Below are 12,930 nucleotides of genomic sequence, written 5' to 3'. Positions count from 1 at the left end.
TTGTTCCCATCTGCTCTTTTCATATCTTTCTTCTTTTCAGGTTTGACTACCATATTGTTGGCTATCGCTTGCTTTGTTGAATCTGACACGCGGGGATCAAAAAGTGAAAGAGGCATTAGGTATTCAGACAGATACCATAAATGCCTTTTCATCGCCGTAAATGCTGCATTCATAAATTTTTCGTTATGATCAGGCACGTAGCCAGGGGTGAAGGGGGGTCAGGACCCCCCTTCCTTCGAGACCAGAAATTTACATTATAAGTAAATATTCCATTCAATCAATTGCGAATTATTGTATTCTTTTTTTGAAAAAAAAAAAAAAAAAAAAAAAAAAAAACTATTTCACAGAGAAAAAGCATCACTCTGTTAATAAGTAATGGCCTCCAACACAAAATACTAGCCAAAACTAGCTGAATGAACGTTACCCACACCTAGCGGACACCCATGTATTCAGATGCATAGAGCGCAACGTAAGGGATCGTCGTTTCAATTTATAATCACATTCAGATCTTTTTCCCTTGCACGAATATATTCGTGGTTTTAAGTTAAGCGGTTAAATATTGTGCAAGATTGAGCGACCTCTAAATATAGTGATTTTTTCCTCATGAATGCATGTGACTGGTAGAAATAAAATAACAAGTGACCCATTAGTGAATTCAAAACTTGAGTTTTTTCATATGTTTTTGGACCACCCTAATATATATATAAAAGATTTAATTTCGTGCGAACAAGATAAACATGCCAAATTGTTACTTAAGCAAACTTTGGTGTATTTTAATTATAAATCAGTAAATATTTTGATAATTATGAACGGTTCATCATTCTTTGTGTGTAGCAACCTCTGTTCCCGTGGCTTCCCGCTGATAAGATGTAATACTTCGAAAATACATTGCTGTTCCTTTATTAGTAGTTACGTATTATATAATGAGTTCTTGATTCTGAAAAAAACAAGTTTATGAGGTGACAATCATAATAATATAAAAATTAAATTAAGTACAATCACTGAAAGTGTCGGTCTTCAGCATTTACACATATCTGTAGTCTAGTTTCAACACTCAAGCACACTTTGGAACAGTGTCGTGGGAGACCCGGATTCGATTCCCGGTAGGAGCTCATGTGGTTCGGATTCCACGTCCCATATAGCCGCGCTGGTGAACGGGACGCTAAACTAAAAATCAACACTTTGGCACAGAAGTTTTTACTGTTATTAATTTCTTTATCACGTCGTTAATAGTGCGTGGTTTTCTGAAAAATACTTTATCTTTAACACTCGGAAAGAAAAGATCCATTGAGGTGAGATCTGGTGATGATGGTAGCCATTCAAGTGGCCCTCGTCGATCTATCCAGCGATTGGGTAATTCGTTGTGAAGAAACTGTTACAGCATAATGGGGAGAAGAACAATCTTGCTGTAAATAGAAGTCGTGATTATCATATTGTTGCTGTAATTTACTTCGTCTGACTAACACACTTTCCGAATGATGCCATCACCTTGTCTTGGCCGATACAGTTTCAAAGGTAGACGTTGCATCAGACGCCCCAGAGTTCTTAGGGAAATGTCTAACTCACGAAAGGCTCTTGTCTTTGATTTCTTTTGGGCTTCGCATAAATATCTGTGTAGCTAACGTTTCATTGCCCTGGGTAGTAACATTCATAGGTCGGTAACTCTGTCGCATTATAGGTGGAGCCAGTTTCATTGCGTTACCTGTAAACCTTAGTCTACTTGATGGCTTGTGTGGTGTGGATTGCAGTGTTACTTGATGATTTCCGTGATCTGTATCTTATTACAAAATCGCAGGAAACGTGACTTTATAGTCCTTCCAATAATAGATAAAAATCCTTTTTAAGTTTTTGTTAATAGCCTTCAACAGTGGCAATACGAACTCCATGACCTATACAACTTGACATTACTAAAGTGCTTTCAAAACTAGAAACAAATTGACAGCTCAAAAACACGTGCAAATTTGTTTTGAAGAAGGGAATCTACGTCACTTAGTTATTGCGGTCACTCAGCGAGGGTCGAATCATAAACGCCATTTTAGTAACAGTGGGTGGAGGGTTTCCTTGGCAACAGACCTCAACATTCCAATGTTGCCGCTAAATAGTAAACACATGTTTTCAGAATTTAAGAAAAGTATTTCGTTTCTTTGTACGTGGAAGTGATTTGAAGGGGAAAAAAGCTCCCCCTTACCAACATGTACAAACTAGGATGACGAACATATCCTTTCATCCATTCCAGACAAACCAATATTCAGAAATTTTCTTTTTTGTTTAGACTCACAGGACAGTTCCAGCTGATGACACATGATGCGCACGAAATGGCAACAGCGTACCACGTGCTTCTTCAAACGTCAATTTGTTTCTAGTTTTGAAAACACTTTAACCCAAACTTTATGGTCAGAGGCCAGGTTATCTTGAGTCTGGCACCATTTTAACTTGACATAATCACCGTTTGAGATTCAGACTATCAGGTTAACCTTCGAAGATTAATGTTCAGCGAAAGAAATATTCGAACATTGTACCAGTTGACCAGGTAATGATTTTTTGAAATCAGATTAAATGAACTTATTTTTAATAACATATTGATTTCGTGAAAGAATCCTGTAGGATGATCTGTTTATTAATCCTATACCTGTGTTTCATTTCAGATTGCAAATTGACTTGCCATAAAAAATGTTACACAAAGGTTACCCAAGAGTGTGGAAAGGAAGAACCTAAAGTGGCATCAGCAGGTGGCGGAGGCAAGATTTTCGGAGTATCCCTTGCTAGTTTGCTAGGCGAGGATAGCAAGATTCCCGTTGTAGTGGATAGGCTGATCACAACCATTGAAATGTATGGTCTCTACACAGAGGGTGTCTACCGAAAATCTGGGGTTAGCTCCAAAGTCAAAGAACTGAAGCAAAAACTAGAAGAAAACATTGATGATGTGAAATTTGAAAATTATCAGGTTCATGTTCTAACTTCAGTGTTGAAATGTTTCTTTCGAGATATGCCAGAACCGTTGCTTACCTTTGAGTGCTACGAGGATTTCCTCCGTGCTGCAAGTCTCACCGATCCTCAGGACAGAGTGGCTACGCTTTTCACTATTTTGAAGAAGCTTCCAACCGCAAATTTTAATCTCATGGAAAGGTTGATATTTCACTTAGCAAGGTAAGGAGTATGTAATTCTATCAAGTTATTAATTTTTATCTTTATATATATAAAATGATGTATGTTCGTTTGTATGTTCCAGTATATCTCGGGAACATTCGGAGGAACTTTAAGCAAACTTGGCACACATATTACAGTCAAGAAAAGAGTACTGTCGGGATAAGAACCCTTCACACATCTAGAGGGAGGAGGAGATAAAAATGATCTAAAACAATCGATATTAGTGTCTAATCCATAGCTTTCCGCGTCCCTAAGTTGATTGCTGACAGTTTTGGTGCCCTTTAATTCCAAGGTCAGTCCCCAGTGGGAACAAGGTTCTCTGAGCACTCCTAGGAGATTGGGAGGGACGAACAGAGGAGAGAATTTTTATTATAAGAAACGGGCGGTATTACTGTCGAATCCATAGTTTTTGGGCTCGCTTAGGTAAAGAATGACATTCCAAATGCCATTTAAATTCAAGTTCAGCTCACTCTAGATGGGGGAGGAGGAGAATGTGACATGTAAAAATAATTCAAAATGACTGCTATTAATGTCGAATCCATATTTGTCGGGGTCGCAGAAATGAATAGTGACGTTCCAAATGCCGTTTAAATCAACATTTGCAGAGGATGGGGTGGAGAGATGAAAAATAAAATATAAAAAACTGACAGATTAGTGTCGAATTCATAGTTTTCCGCGTCAAAAAGATGTCAAGTTCAAGTTGGATTTTTCACAGTTTAAGCTGGATTTTTTAATCATATCAAATTTGATTAAAAGCGTATTCATTGAAATAAATGTTCTAAGGAAGAAGGGATTTCAAATATTTCCCATAAACCTATTCTCCCCGTGCGAAGAACGGGTATTTCAGCTAGTTTTACAACAGAGAGAGAGAGAGAATGTCTTTAGGAGGGGAGGAGTTGGTTACGTTGGAAGCTTTCGTCAGGAGGAAACTTACCTTGGTTTCGTGAAAAATATAACACATCAAAAGATTCAGTTTTTAACTGTCTTAATAAAAGCAATGGCGATGTTTTCTTTCTCGATCATTTATCATAACATTCTGGATTTTACACTTTTAGAGCAGATTTTAAAATTACTAGTGACTTCCCGTTCTCCCCCTAGCTTGGTGATACACTCAGTGAATGTGTTCTTACCAGGGTCAGTCCAAATAAAATCGACCAGTGATGGTAACTAACTATGTGGCCTATGGAACCCGGGGTTCAATACCGCGTTCACAAAAGCTCTCCACTGACTTCTATCCTTAGCCAATTGGATCCAGTTTCTACTTTGTATTCCTATCTCTGCGAGATCCATCTTAATATTGTCCTCCCATCTGCACCTATATCTTCCTAATTGTCGTTTTCCGATTGGTTTTCCAGTCAAGACTTTGAAAGCGTTTCTACCTTCTCCCATTCTAGCTACATGACCTGCCCACCTGAGCCTCCTAGACTTGACGACCCTAACAATGTTGGGTAAACCGTATAAATTATGTAGTTCCTCGTTATGAAGTTTCCGCCATTCCCCATTCCCGTTCTTCTTGGGTCCGAATATTCGTCTCAGGATCTTGTCCTCATATACTTTCAGTCTATGTTCTTCCTTTGTTCTTCCTTCAGAGTAAGCGACCATGTTTCGCAACCATACAGAACAACAGGCATGATTACCGTTTTATATATTTTAAGCTTCAAATTCCTCGACAGAATTCGCGACAACAAGAGATTTTGAACCGAATAGTATGACCAGTGATGGTTGCTGACAATTTTTTTTTTTTTAACCTATGTTTGTACCATATTCTGGGAATTGAAAACTGGTATTCATTTATTTTTTAACCGCGAAGGTTTTGTTGTAGCGGCCATTTTGTATAAGCGCCTGAGCGTATTTTGAACTTTTCAGCGGATTCCGTTAAACGCTGTAACTTTTTAGGTTTTAAAGATAATGACTTCAAACCATATGAAAGATAATGGAATGGACAACATTCTGTGTTCTGGGAACATTGAGACGTAGTTTAGAACGTCGGGGGGAAAAGCTGTGAACATTGATGTTGGAAACCTAAAAATGTCCGTTTTGGAATGTATATTTTGAAACGAAATAAATGAGACTCACCTTCAATTTTTGAATTTGACTCCTCTACTGTAAACCTGTCAAATGGAGATAATGACCTTTCATTTCTTTTTTCCTTCCTTCCTTTCTTTTTTTTTCTAAAGAGTATTTCTAAACAAAAATCAGCTGGAATCGTGAGAGGTAAATAATAATAATAATAATAATAATAATAATAATAATAATAATATCTGCTCAATCTCGCATTTATTATTGACTTTGTATTCAGTTTTTGCAAGTCACTGATCAACTTGATAACATGGGATTACTTTTTCATTAACACAGGAAAAAGTAGTTATCGAAAACAGGTAATAAAAGAATGAATGGTCAGCAAAATCTCTATAGATGACACAAGTACACTTCGAAGAAACGGTTTAACCGTTGTGGTGAAATTTAAAAAATAAGGTTATTTCAGTTTTGTCAGTTGTTTCGAGACCATACGATCATACACTAGACACTATCAAAAATTTCTAACGGTTGCCTTAGTGCGACTGTTTACACACAGCAAATCAAATAGAGATACTGTAAAACGAAGATGTATATTGTATGATAGATACATTTTGTGTGTTGCTTGAGGTTTTCAGTTATTTTTTCCTCCTTTTTTTTTAGAGTTGCACTACACGAGGAAGCTAACCGAATGAACGCTGGAGCTCTTGCCATTGTTTTTGCACCGTGTATATTGCGAACAAACAAAGTAATTCCAGCACAGGATTCCTTGAATGACATTGGTCAGCAGACACTGTGCATAGAAACTATCATACAAGAACAATTGAGGAAGGTTCGATGCACACTTGCTGATATTGATACCCTTGACACAGCATGTCACACAGCCACTCACAGATTGTCTTCATTGAGAAGTTCAAAGGTAAGTTATCAGAAGAGCAGTACAATACTGTTTACATCTAGTACTGTCACATTAACTAAGGTAGTGTAGCAGACACGAAGAATATTTAAAAGAAAGAAACGCTTTCAAATACTACGGTGGTAGATCAGAAATACTGGAGTGGTTAGTTGATTAACTTTCTAGATAGGCTCTATCTTGATTGCATTCTTGAAAACAGCATTAACTCGGTTTTACACTTCTCAGATTATATATTGACTGTTACAAAACATTTGATTTATTTGTGTTCTGGTAATTTAAGATGAGTGAACTACATCGATGTCGGCACAATGCAGACCGACAAATCTGTATGTATAGTCTTACTTTATCGTTTCTGTTTTGCTCCAATATTCACAACTGAAAACTTACACATACTCGGTTCGTTTTCTTAATCAATGTTGTTGCTTTCAGAGCTATTTATTCGTGTACTGGGTAGTCTTTACTAATGTATGACTGATTTATGAAGTTTTTATGTGTGTTTTTAATTGTTCGTGCTATGATATAGCTTTTGAATTCCATCCTCAAAAATAAGTAAAATTGTTTCCGTAAACTATCATTTTAATATTGTAATAGAACTATTTCAGTGGCTCAAGGAAGCTAAAGGTTTAACCCCACAGAAACAAATATTTTCATTGGGTCATATCGTGCACGAAGTTAGTCTTTTGTTATCTAACTTCATATTACTCTTTCGCTGTATTGTCTCCCAGATATTTTTCAGGCGTATTTACCATGCGAACGACGTACCTTACTCATCTAGACGTTTAGATCTAATTGCTGTATATTCGCTAAGGAGTACTCCTTACAAAGTTACATGTTACGTAACTTTCTTTCATCCGTTTGCTTGCTTGCTTATTTATTTATTTTCAAGAATTTGTTGGCTTTATTCTGAGAAGTAGAAACTAGATTTCATATGTCACACAGTACAACAGACAAATTAAAACTTCTCTATATTTTCATGTTTAATTTTGAGATAGAAATTCTGAAACATCTTTTATGGCACTTTTTAAACGTCCGAATTAGGTTCCCTTGTATCTTGACCACCTATCGTTATATTATAATATAATGATTTTACTGTTCTCCGTAGATCTTTACAACGGAAGAACTACTGCCAATTGAAGTGATAGAAGAGGATTCGAGACAAAACAAAGCACCGCTGAATCCAGACGCTGAAGAAGCTCTCCTAACGCACCACATTCAAGAAATCCAAAAGGAAAAAGCACTTCTTACATCCAAATTGCCCAGTTTAACGCGTACCACGTCGGACGATGATATGTTGTCCACAGATTTGGATGGAAGTCTAGATGACGTTGCCAGTGCTACGAGGCTCGAAGAGATAGATATAGATGGTAAGCAGTTACTTTCGATTTATATATATATTTTTTAGCAGTGTTGAATTAATAACATTGTCCGTACTCACCTAATTTAACACACAATAACTTCTTTGTGTTTCCACACATAAAAAATAAGATGTGTGGTGAGCGAATTGTGTCGCCTGAAGCAGTTGTTGCATTACGAACAGCGGTTTCTGAATACTTCTTCAAGCTACTGTGATTTAATAAACGAATAGGCTTAAACAAACAAAGATAATTTAAATATAGGAAGGCCTGTTCTTTCAAATTTTATAATAGACCAGTAGCGTCGCCGGTAGTACTAGGCTTAGTTTGCAGAAACTTTTCCAGCAGATCTCTTAGTATTTGTATCCATATAGTAAAGTTTCGAATTTTCCTTAATTAAGAAAGTACTCTCAGAATATGTCTCCCGTTCATCTAATATATATATATATATATATATATATATATATATATTAAATTTAGCTTTGATTTGCTGTTAGTGGTATCTGTTAGGCCTAGACATTCAGACGATCGAAGAGACAAGAATTTAGTATGTAAAAAAAAAGTCTTGAAATGTTTTTCGAAACTTGTTGAAATATCAATAAACTCAAAAGTACTTACTTTTTCCTTTAAATTATTTGTTTTAAAAATCATATTAAGCGTCGAATTTTCGCTGACAGCAGTGTCAAGATTTAGGAAGGACAGGTATTATGTGAAGATGGGATGTATGGGATTTGATAAATGTTTACAATAATAAATAAAAACATCTAGCTGCTCCACATATACACATCGTCAATCTTTCTTCTTCAAGAGTTAATAACGACGGTGAAAGTTCAATTTTGTCTAAATTGCCCATGGTCATCTCGAAACAATTAAGGGTTTTTGATCAATTTCAGTTTATCCAACATAACATAACGTAATACCATTCATAGAAAACAGGAATACGAGGCTATTCAATCAAACGAGAGGATTAAAATTAAATTCGGACTTAAATACTTTGGACAAAGTTGTAATAACATCATTGACATCTTGATCATCGTCACCAATCACTGAAAAAGAAAAAGATTCAAGGTGTGTATTCTGTGGAGCAACAAGAAGGAAGATGATTGTATATGTTAGTGGAAATATTGAACTCCCATACATCCTTTCCATACAGAATATCTTTCCTTGGCTAAGTCTTGGCAGTGCTGACAGCTCTCAGCGAAAATTAAGCATTTAATATTTTTTTTTTTAAACAATCTATAATATTTTGAAGGAACAAAGTAAGTGCCTTTTAATTTACATTATAATTGTTGAAATCATCTTTCAGTTATGTTGCGACTACATCTATGACCCCTAGAAGCCATATATAAAAAAGTATAAAATTAACTGTGCCGTTACTACCGACAAAGGTCAGACAGACAATTTCTAGTTGGATGTTGTAGTCAGCAAATGGGCGCTGTAATGTATAGATTTCTTGATTAAGTTTCTGTCTTTCAATTTAAGCAGCTTGTGCAACTGCCTCATCATGCTGAGCCAACACCCAAAATTCTATGCTCTCACCAAAGATCGAACCCGGGACCACAACCACGGAAACGATCTTGCACAAGTGGGAACAAAATATATACTTGAAATTATTTCCTATTAATATAAATATTATTGATTTAGGTGTAAGACAAACTAAGTTTCATATTATATTGTGTTTTTCAGGTAAATACTTCTCACTTCGTTCTCCTGCCAAAAAACATACAGAATCTCTTTCTCATACATTGCCGTCCCGTCTCATTCTATTGCCTGGTGTGCTTGACTCCGGAGATGATGAAGGAAACATCAGTGGTCCTCTGTGCCGAAACGTCAAACGAGATTCTTCTTCTGATAACAGTGTGGTGTCCTCTTATCCCCCGCCCGATGTTGAATGTGAAGAGGATCCCATTATGGTGTGAATGAATGTTGAATAGTTGTTATTAGATTAGATTCAAAGATAAAACGAAGAGGAATTTATTTTCTATATATATATATAAAAAAAAAGGAATAGCAAACTAACGTCGGTGGTCAGAAAGCACTCTTGTTCATTCCATTACTTGTTCATAAAACTGTTTTGTTGGCTAAATGATTTATTCTGTTGAATATGTAAATATACTCTCTTCCAAATGTCTGGTCAAATAACGCACGATACTCGATAATTTTCATGCTCCTTGAATTATATTAAGGATATGTAAATATGAACTCGTTTTTCATCCATTATTGTAAAAATAAACTATTAGTTTGAATAAGTTTTAAGCGAAAAATAAAAGATATGTTAATGCTGTAGAGGAACATAGGAAGCGAAGGGTAGACGTATATCCTAAAACCCAAAGCGAAACCATTTTTCAATTTCTGACTGAAATAGCGAGAGAATATACTGTCCAGTAATGTTACGTTATTGTAAATATGGATTTTAGTTAGTTCCCAGGAAGAAATAAAAACGTACATGCGATTTCAGTCTGTAATCGCGATCTAAATCTGGTATATATTGAAATTGTACTGTTTTGCTGCCCGGCAACTGACTTGAAATTAACACTTTAGGTCTACGAAAACTATAACTGCAGATTTTTCTGTGTAAATTTGTCAGAAATTTTTCATTTTGTCCGTTGAAATATTTTAGCCAAAACTATTGTCAGGTGTAGCCGTCACGAGCTGGAAACTTTTACACGTCAAGAAAGAAAACACTATTTCTTCTTCTTGCTTCCATGTATACTTCCTTTTTCCATTGTTGTGCGAGTTTGTTCGTAATCTACCAACACCATACGTAAAAATAAAGGAAGTGTTGGTTACTGTATCAAGATGACTGAATTGTTTACTGTGAATGTTTGTGACAGATAATTTTATTTTCTGATATGAAAGTAATAAAACGCTTCATATACTCGGATTGAGATGTATTTAAATGTAAATATGTTAGCAGATCATGTACTAGGCTTTTTAAAATAGATAATGTGATGTATAATTATCGTGAAGTTTAGGGTATTTTTTAAAAGAAAGTAATTTAAAAAACTTCCCTGACTGATCAGTGTTCCAGTCCATTAACTTCGCCTATCGTAGAATTGGAAGCTACGATTGAATCAAAATCTGTGGTGCTTTACAATGAAACAAACAAATCCAACATATTTGTGATCATTAATATGCAAAATATTGTTTGAAAGAATATTTTTCCCCCTCAAATAAAGTCTATTATCTATTTCAGTTAAAATAAATTCGAATATTTTTCCTACTGTTCTTGTAAAAGGGATTATTGTACTCGTTGATAATACATATATATATATTTAAATTGAGTGACCCATGTAACTGCATGGAGTTTAAATGTGTTCATTGTTCTATATGGAGATTGTTAAACTACTATTGTTGTTTGTAACGCTGTGCTTCGGTGTTCGTGTTCAAAGGGAAAAGAATCTTGTAAGACTTGTTGTATTTCCATCCAAGTATACTTAAATGCCTTCATTGACTCTTTTTTGCTTGTGATCCCATCTCTTTAACAAAACGAGAGCTGCTGAGCGAATGTTTTCTGCGTGACATGGCGTGGCGTGACTCAAAAAGAAAGCTGTATGTTTGTGTGCATAATAGAGAATTACTTTTATATTGATTTGTAGAAGTCTGTACAGAGATAGTACACATATATAGAAATATAATTTATATATATGTGTAGATATATAAATATATATATCAACACATTTTGTAAAATATAATTAAAAATATACTTCCAATACGTTAAGCAATAAATGTTCTTAGTTTCAAATTAAGGTGGAGTGTATTTATTTATCGAATGTGCTACCCTTATGATATGTTAGATTTGTAGACTTACCCATTCTGTTCATGTATGTGTGTAGGAAGAATCCTGTATGTGAATTCTTCTGTTACCTAGAACTATATTTGATTAATTCTACGAAGTAAAACCAGTGCATACACAAGAGAGTTCATGAAGTTCCTGAGAAATGTGCTGCCCCCGCTAGTACGTGGGTCGTTCAATATATAAGTTTCTCTAAGCTGTAAAAAAATTATTTTTTAAGATACGTTTGTAAGCTGTACATACAGGTGTAGATGGGTGCTTCCTCATCTTTCTACGTAATCCCCATTGAGATTCAGACATCTATCTCACAGTTGCACCAATTTGTCCAAATCTGTTGCAGAAAATCAGGGTTCGGACTGTTTAGCACTCTTCTTACATTCTGCTTTACTTCTTCATCACCCTTGATCACCAGTTGACAGGAGACCAGGTCACTTATGTCGAACCTGAACTCTTCTCCAAGGAAACGCAATTCGACATAAGCGATCTGGTCTCTTGTTAACAATAACGCCCCCACCCCCACTCAGTACGCAAACAAGACAAAAATTGAAGAATTAGGATGGGAATGGCTGCCCCTTTTTCCATACGGTCTCAATTTAGCGCAGAGTTACTTCCATCTTTTTTCGGTATTAGTCTGCATTGCAAGGTTAACGTTTCGAAACAGAGAAGTGAAGCGGAATATGAGGAGTGCTAAATAGCCAGAGCCCTGATTTTTGTAAAGGGTTTGGAGAAAATGGTGCCCTGGTGAGACAAATGCCTGAATCTCAATGGGGTTACGTGAAGAGATGAGAAAGGACTCATCTACACATGTATGTTTAGTTCACAAATGTAACCTAAAAAATAAATATTTTCCAGCTTAGGAAAACATATATTAAGCGTCTCATGTACTACATGTTCTTCCAATAAGATAGATAGATATCTATCGTAAGAAAAATACACAATTTACAGAAGAGTGTCTTTAATGAAATGGGTACAATAATGTATTTGGTGCTCGAGGTTCCGGGTTTGATTCCACCTTAAACTAATTCCATGTCTCATATGTAGCCTTAATGCTAAAAAGGAGCACTCAACTTTAACCACCTAATTCATTACAGTTACGTACACTTTAAATATGACATTTGGCCTTTGGTGTTCCGCTTTTAACACATCAAATTCCGTCTTTTCATTCTTTGATGGTTTGTAGTGTTTAAGCTATTATCAGCTAGCCCCACAGGAAATAAGAGATTTAGGTTGCATGCTCTTAACGTCTAAGCGACAGCGAATGCTACAGTCCAAATTTAGAGGTAGAGGATTCTGCCACGTAGTGGTCTTAGGGGACCGTGCTCGCTCAAAAAGTTTAAATGAGTAGGAAGTCATGTGGTACATGAAACGGCGCTAGAATTTTAAGAGATATTCAATGGTGTAATCAGATTTAACATAACTATAATAACTTCGAAGTTACAATCACATGAAACTCAAATTTCTCTTTTTGGGAGCGCGGTGGCTCAGTGATAGAGCGTTTACCTCCGGTGCTTGGGGTCGCTGGTTCGATTCCAGCTCGCGCCGTGTGGACTTTGTGGTGGACAAACACCGTGCTCGTGGGTTTTCTCGTGGAGTTCTCCCGTTTCCTCCCACTTTCTTCATTCCACCATTTCACTCATCTCTCATCATCATCGTCTCCTTTAGCCTAACCGGCATAAACGTGGGACGTAAAACTTAAAGATTTC

The 12,930-nt window shown here is 36.1% G+C and overlaps 1 protein-coding gene across 4 annotated transcripts in view; it reads left to right on the top strand.

Moving 5' to 3' along the window:
- The window catches only part of LOC145666401 (unconventional myosin-IXb-like), a 150,438-nt gene extending 141,019 nt beyond the window's left edge, over positions 1-9,419 (top strand). For all 4 annotated transcript variants that reach the window (XM_081733611.1, XM_081733610.1, XM_081733608.1 and 1 more), the window contains 4 exons: positions 2,646-3,147; positions 5,827-6,082; positions 7,182-7,443; positions 9,118-9,419. In XM_081733611.1, coding sequence (XP_081589737.1) covers positions 2,646-3,147; positions 5,827-6,082; positions 7,182-7,443; positions 9,118-9,350 — 1,253 coding nt within the window. In that variant the 3' untranslated portion in view covers positions 9,351-9,419. The remainder of the gene's footprint in view (positions 1-2,645; positions 3,148-5,826; positions 6,083-7,181; positions 7,444-9,117) is intronic.
- The last annotated feature ends 3,511 nt before the right edge of the window (positions 9,420-12,930 follow it).

Source organism: Thermobia domestica, chromosome 12 (assembly GCF_964235325.1).
Source record: "Thermobia domestica chromosome 12, izTheDome1.hap1.1, whole genome shotgun sequence".
In the NCBI taxonomy this organism is placed as follows: domain Eukaryota; kingdom Metazoa; phylum Arthropoda; class Insecta; order Zygentoma; family Lepismatidae; genus Thermobia; species Thermobia domestica.
The sequence above is the reverse complement of the archived record's forward strand: the minus strand, read 5'-3'. Positions and strand labels throughout refer to the sequence as shown.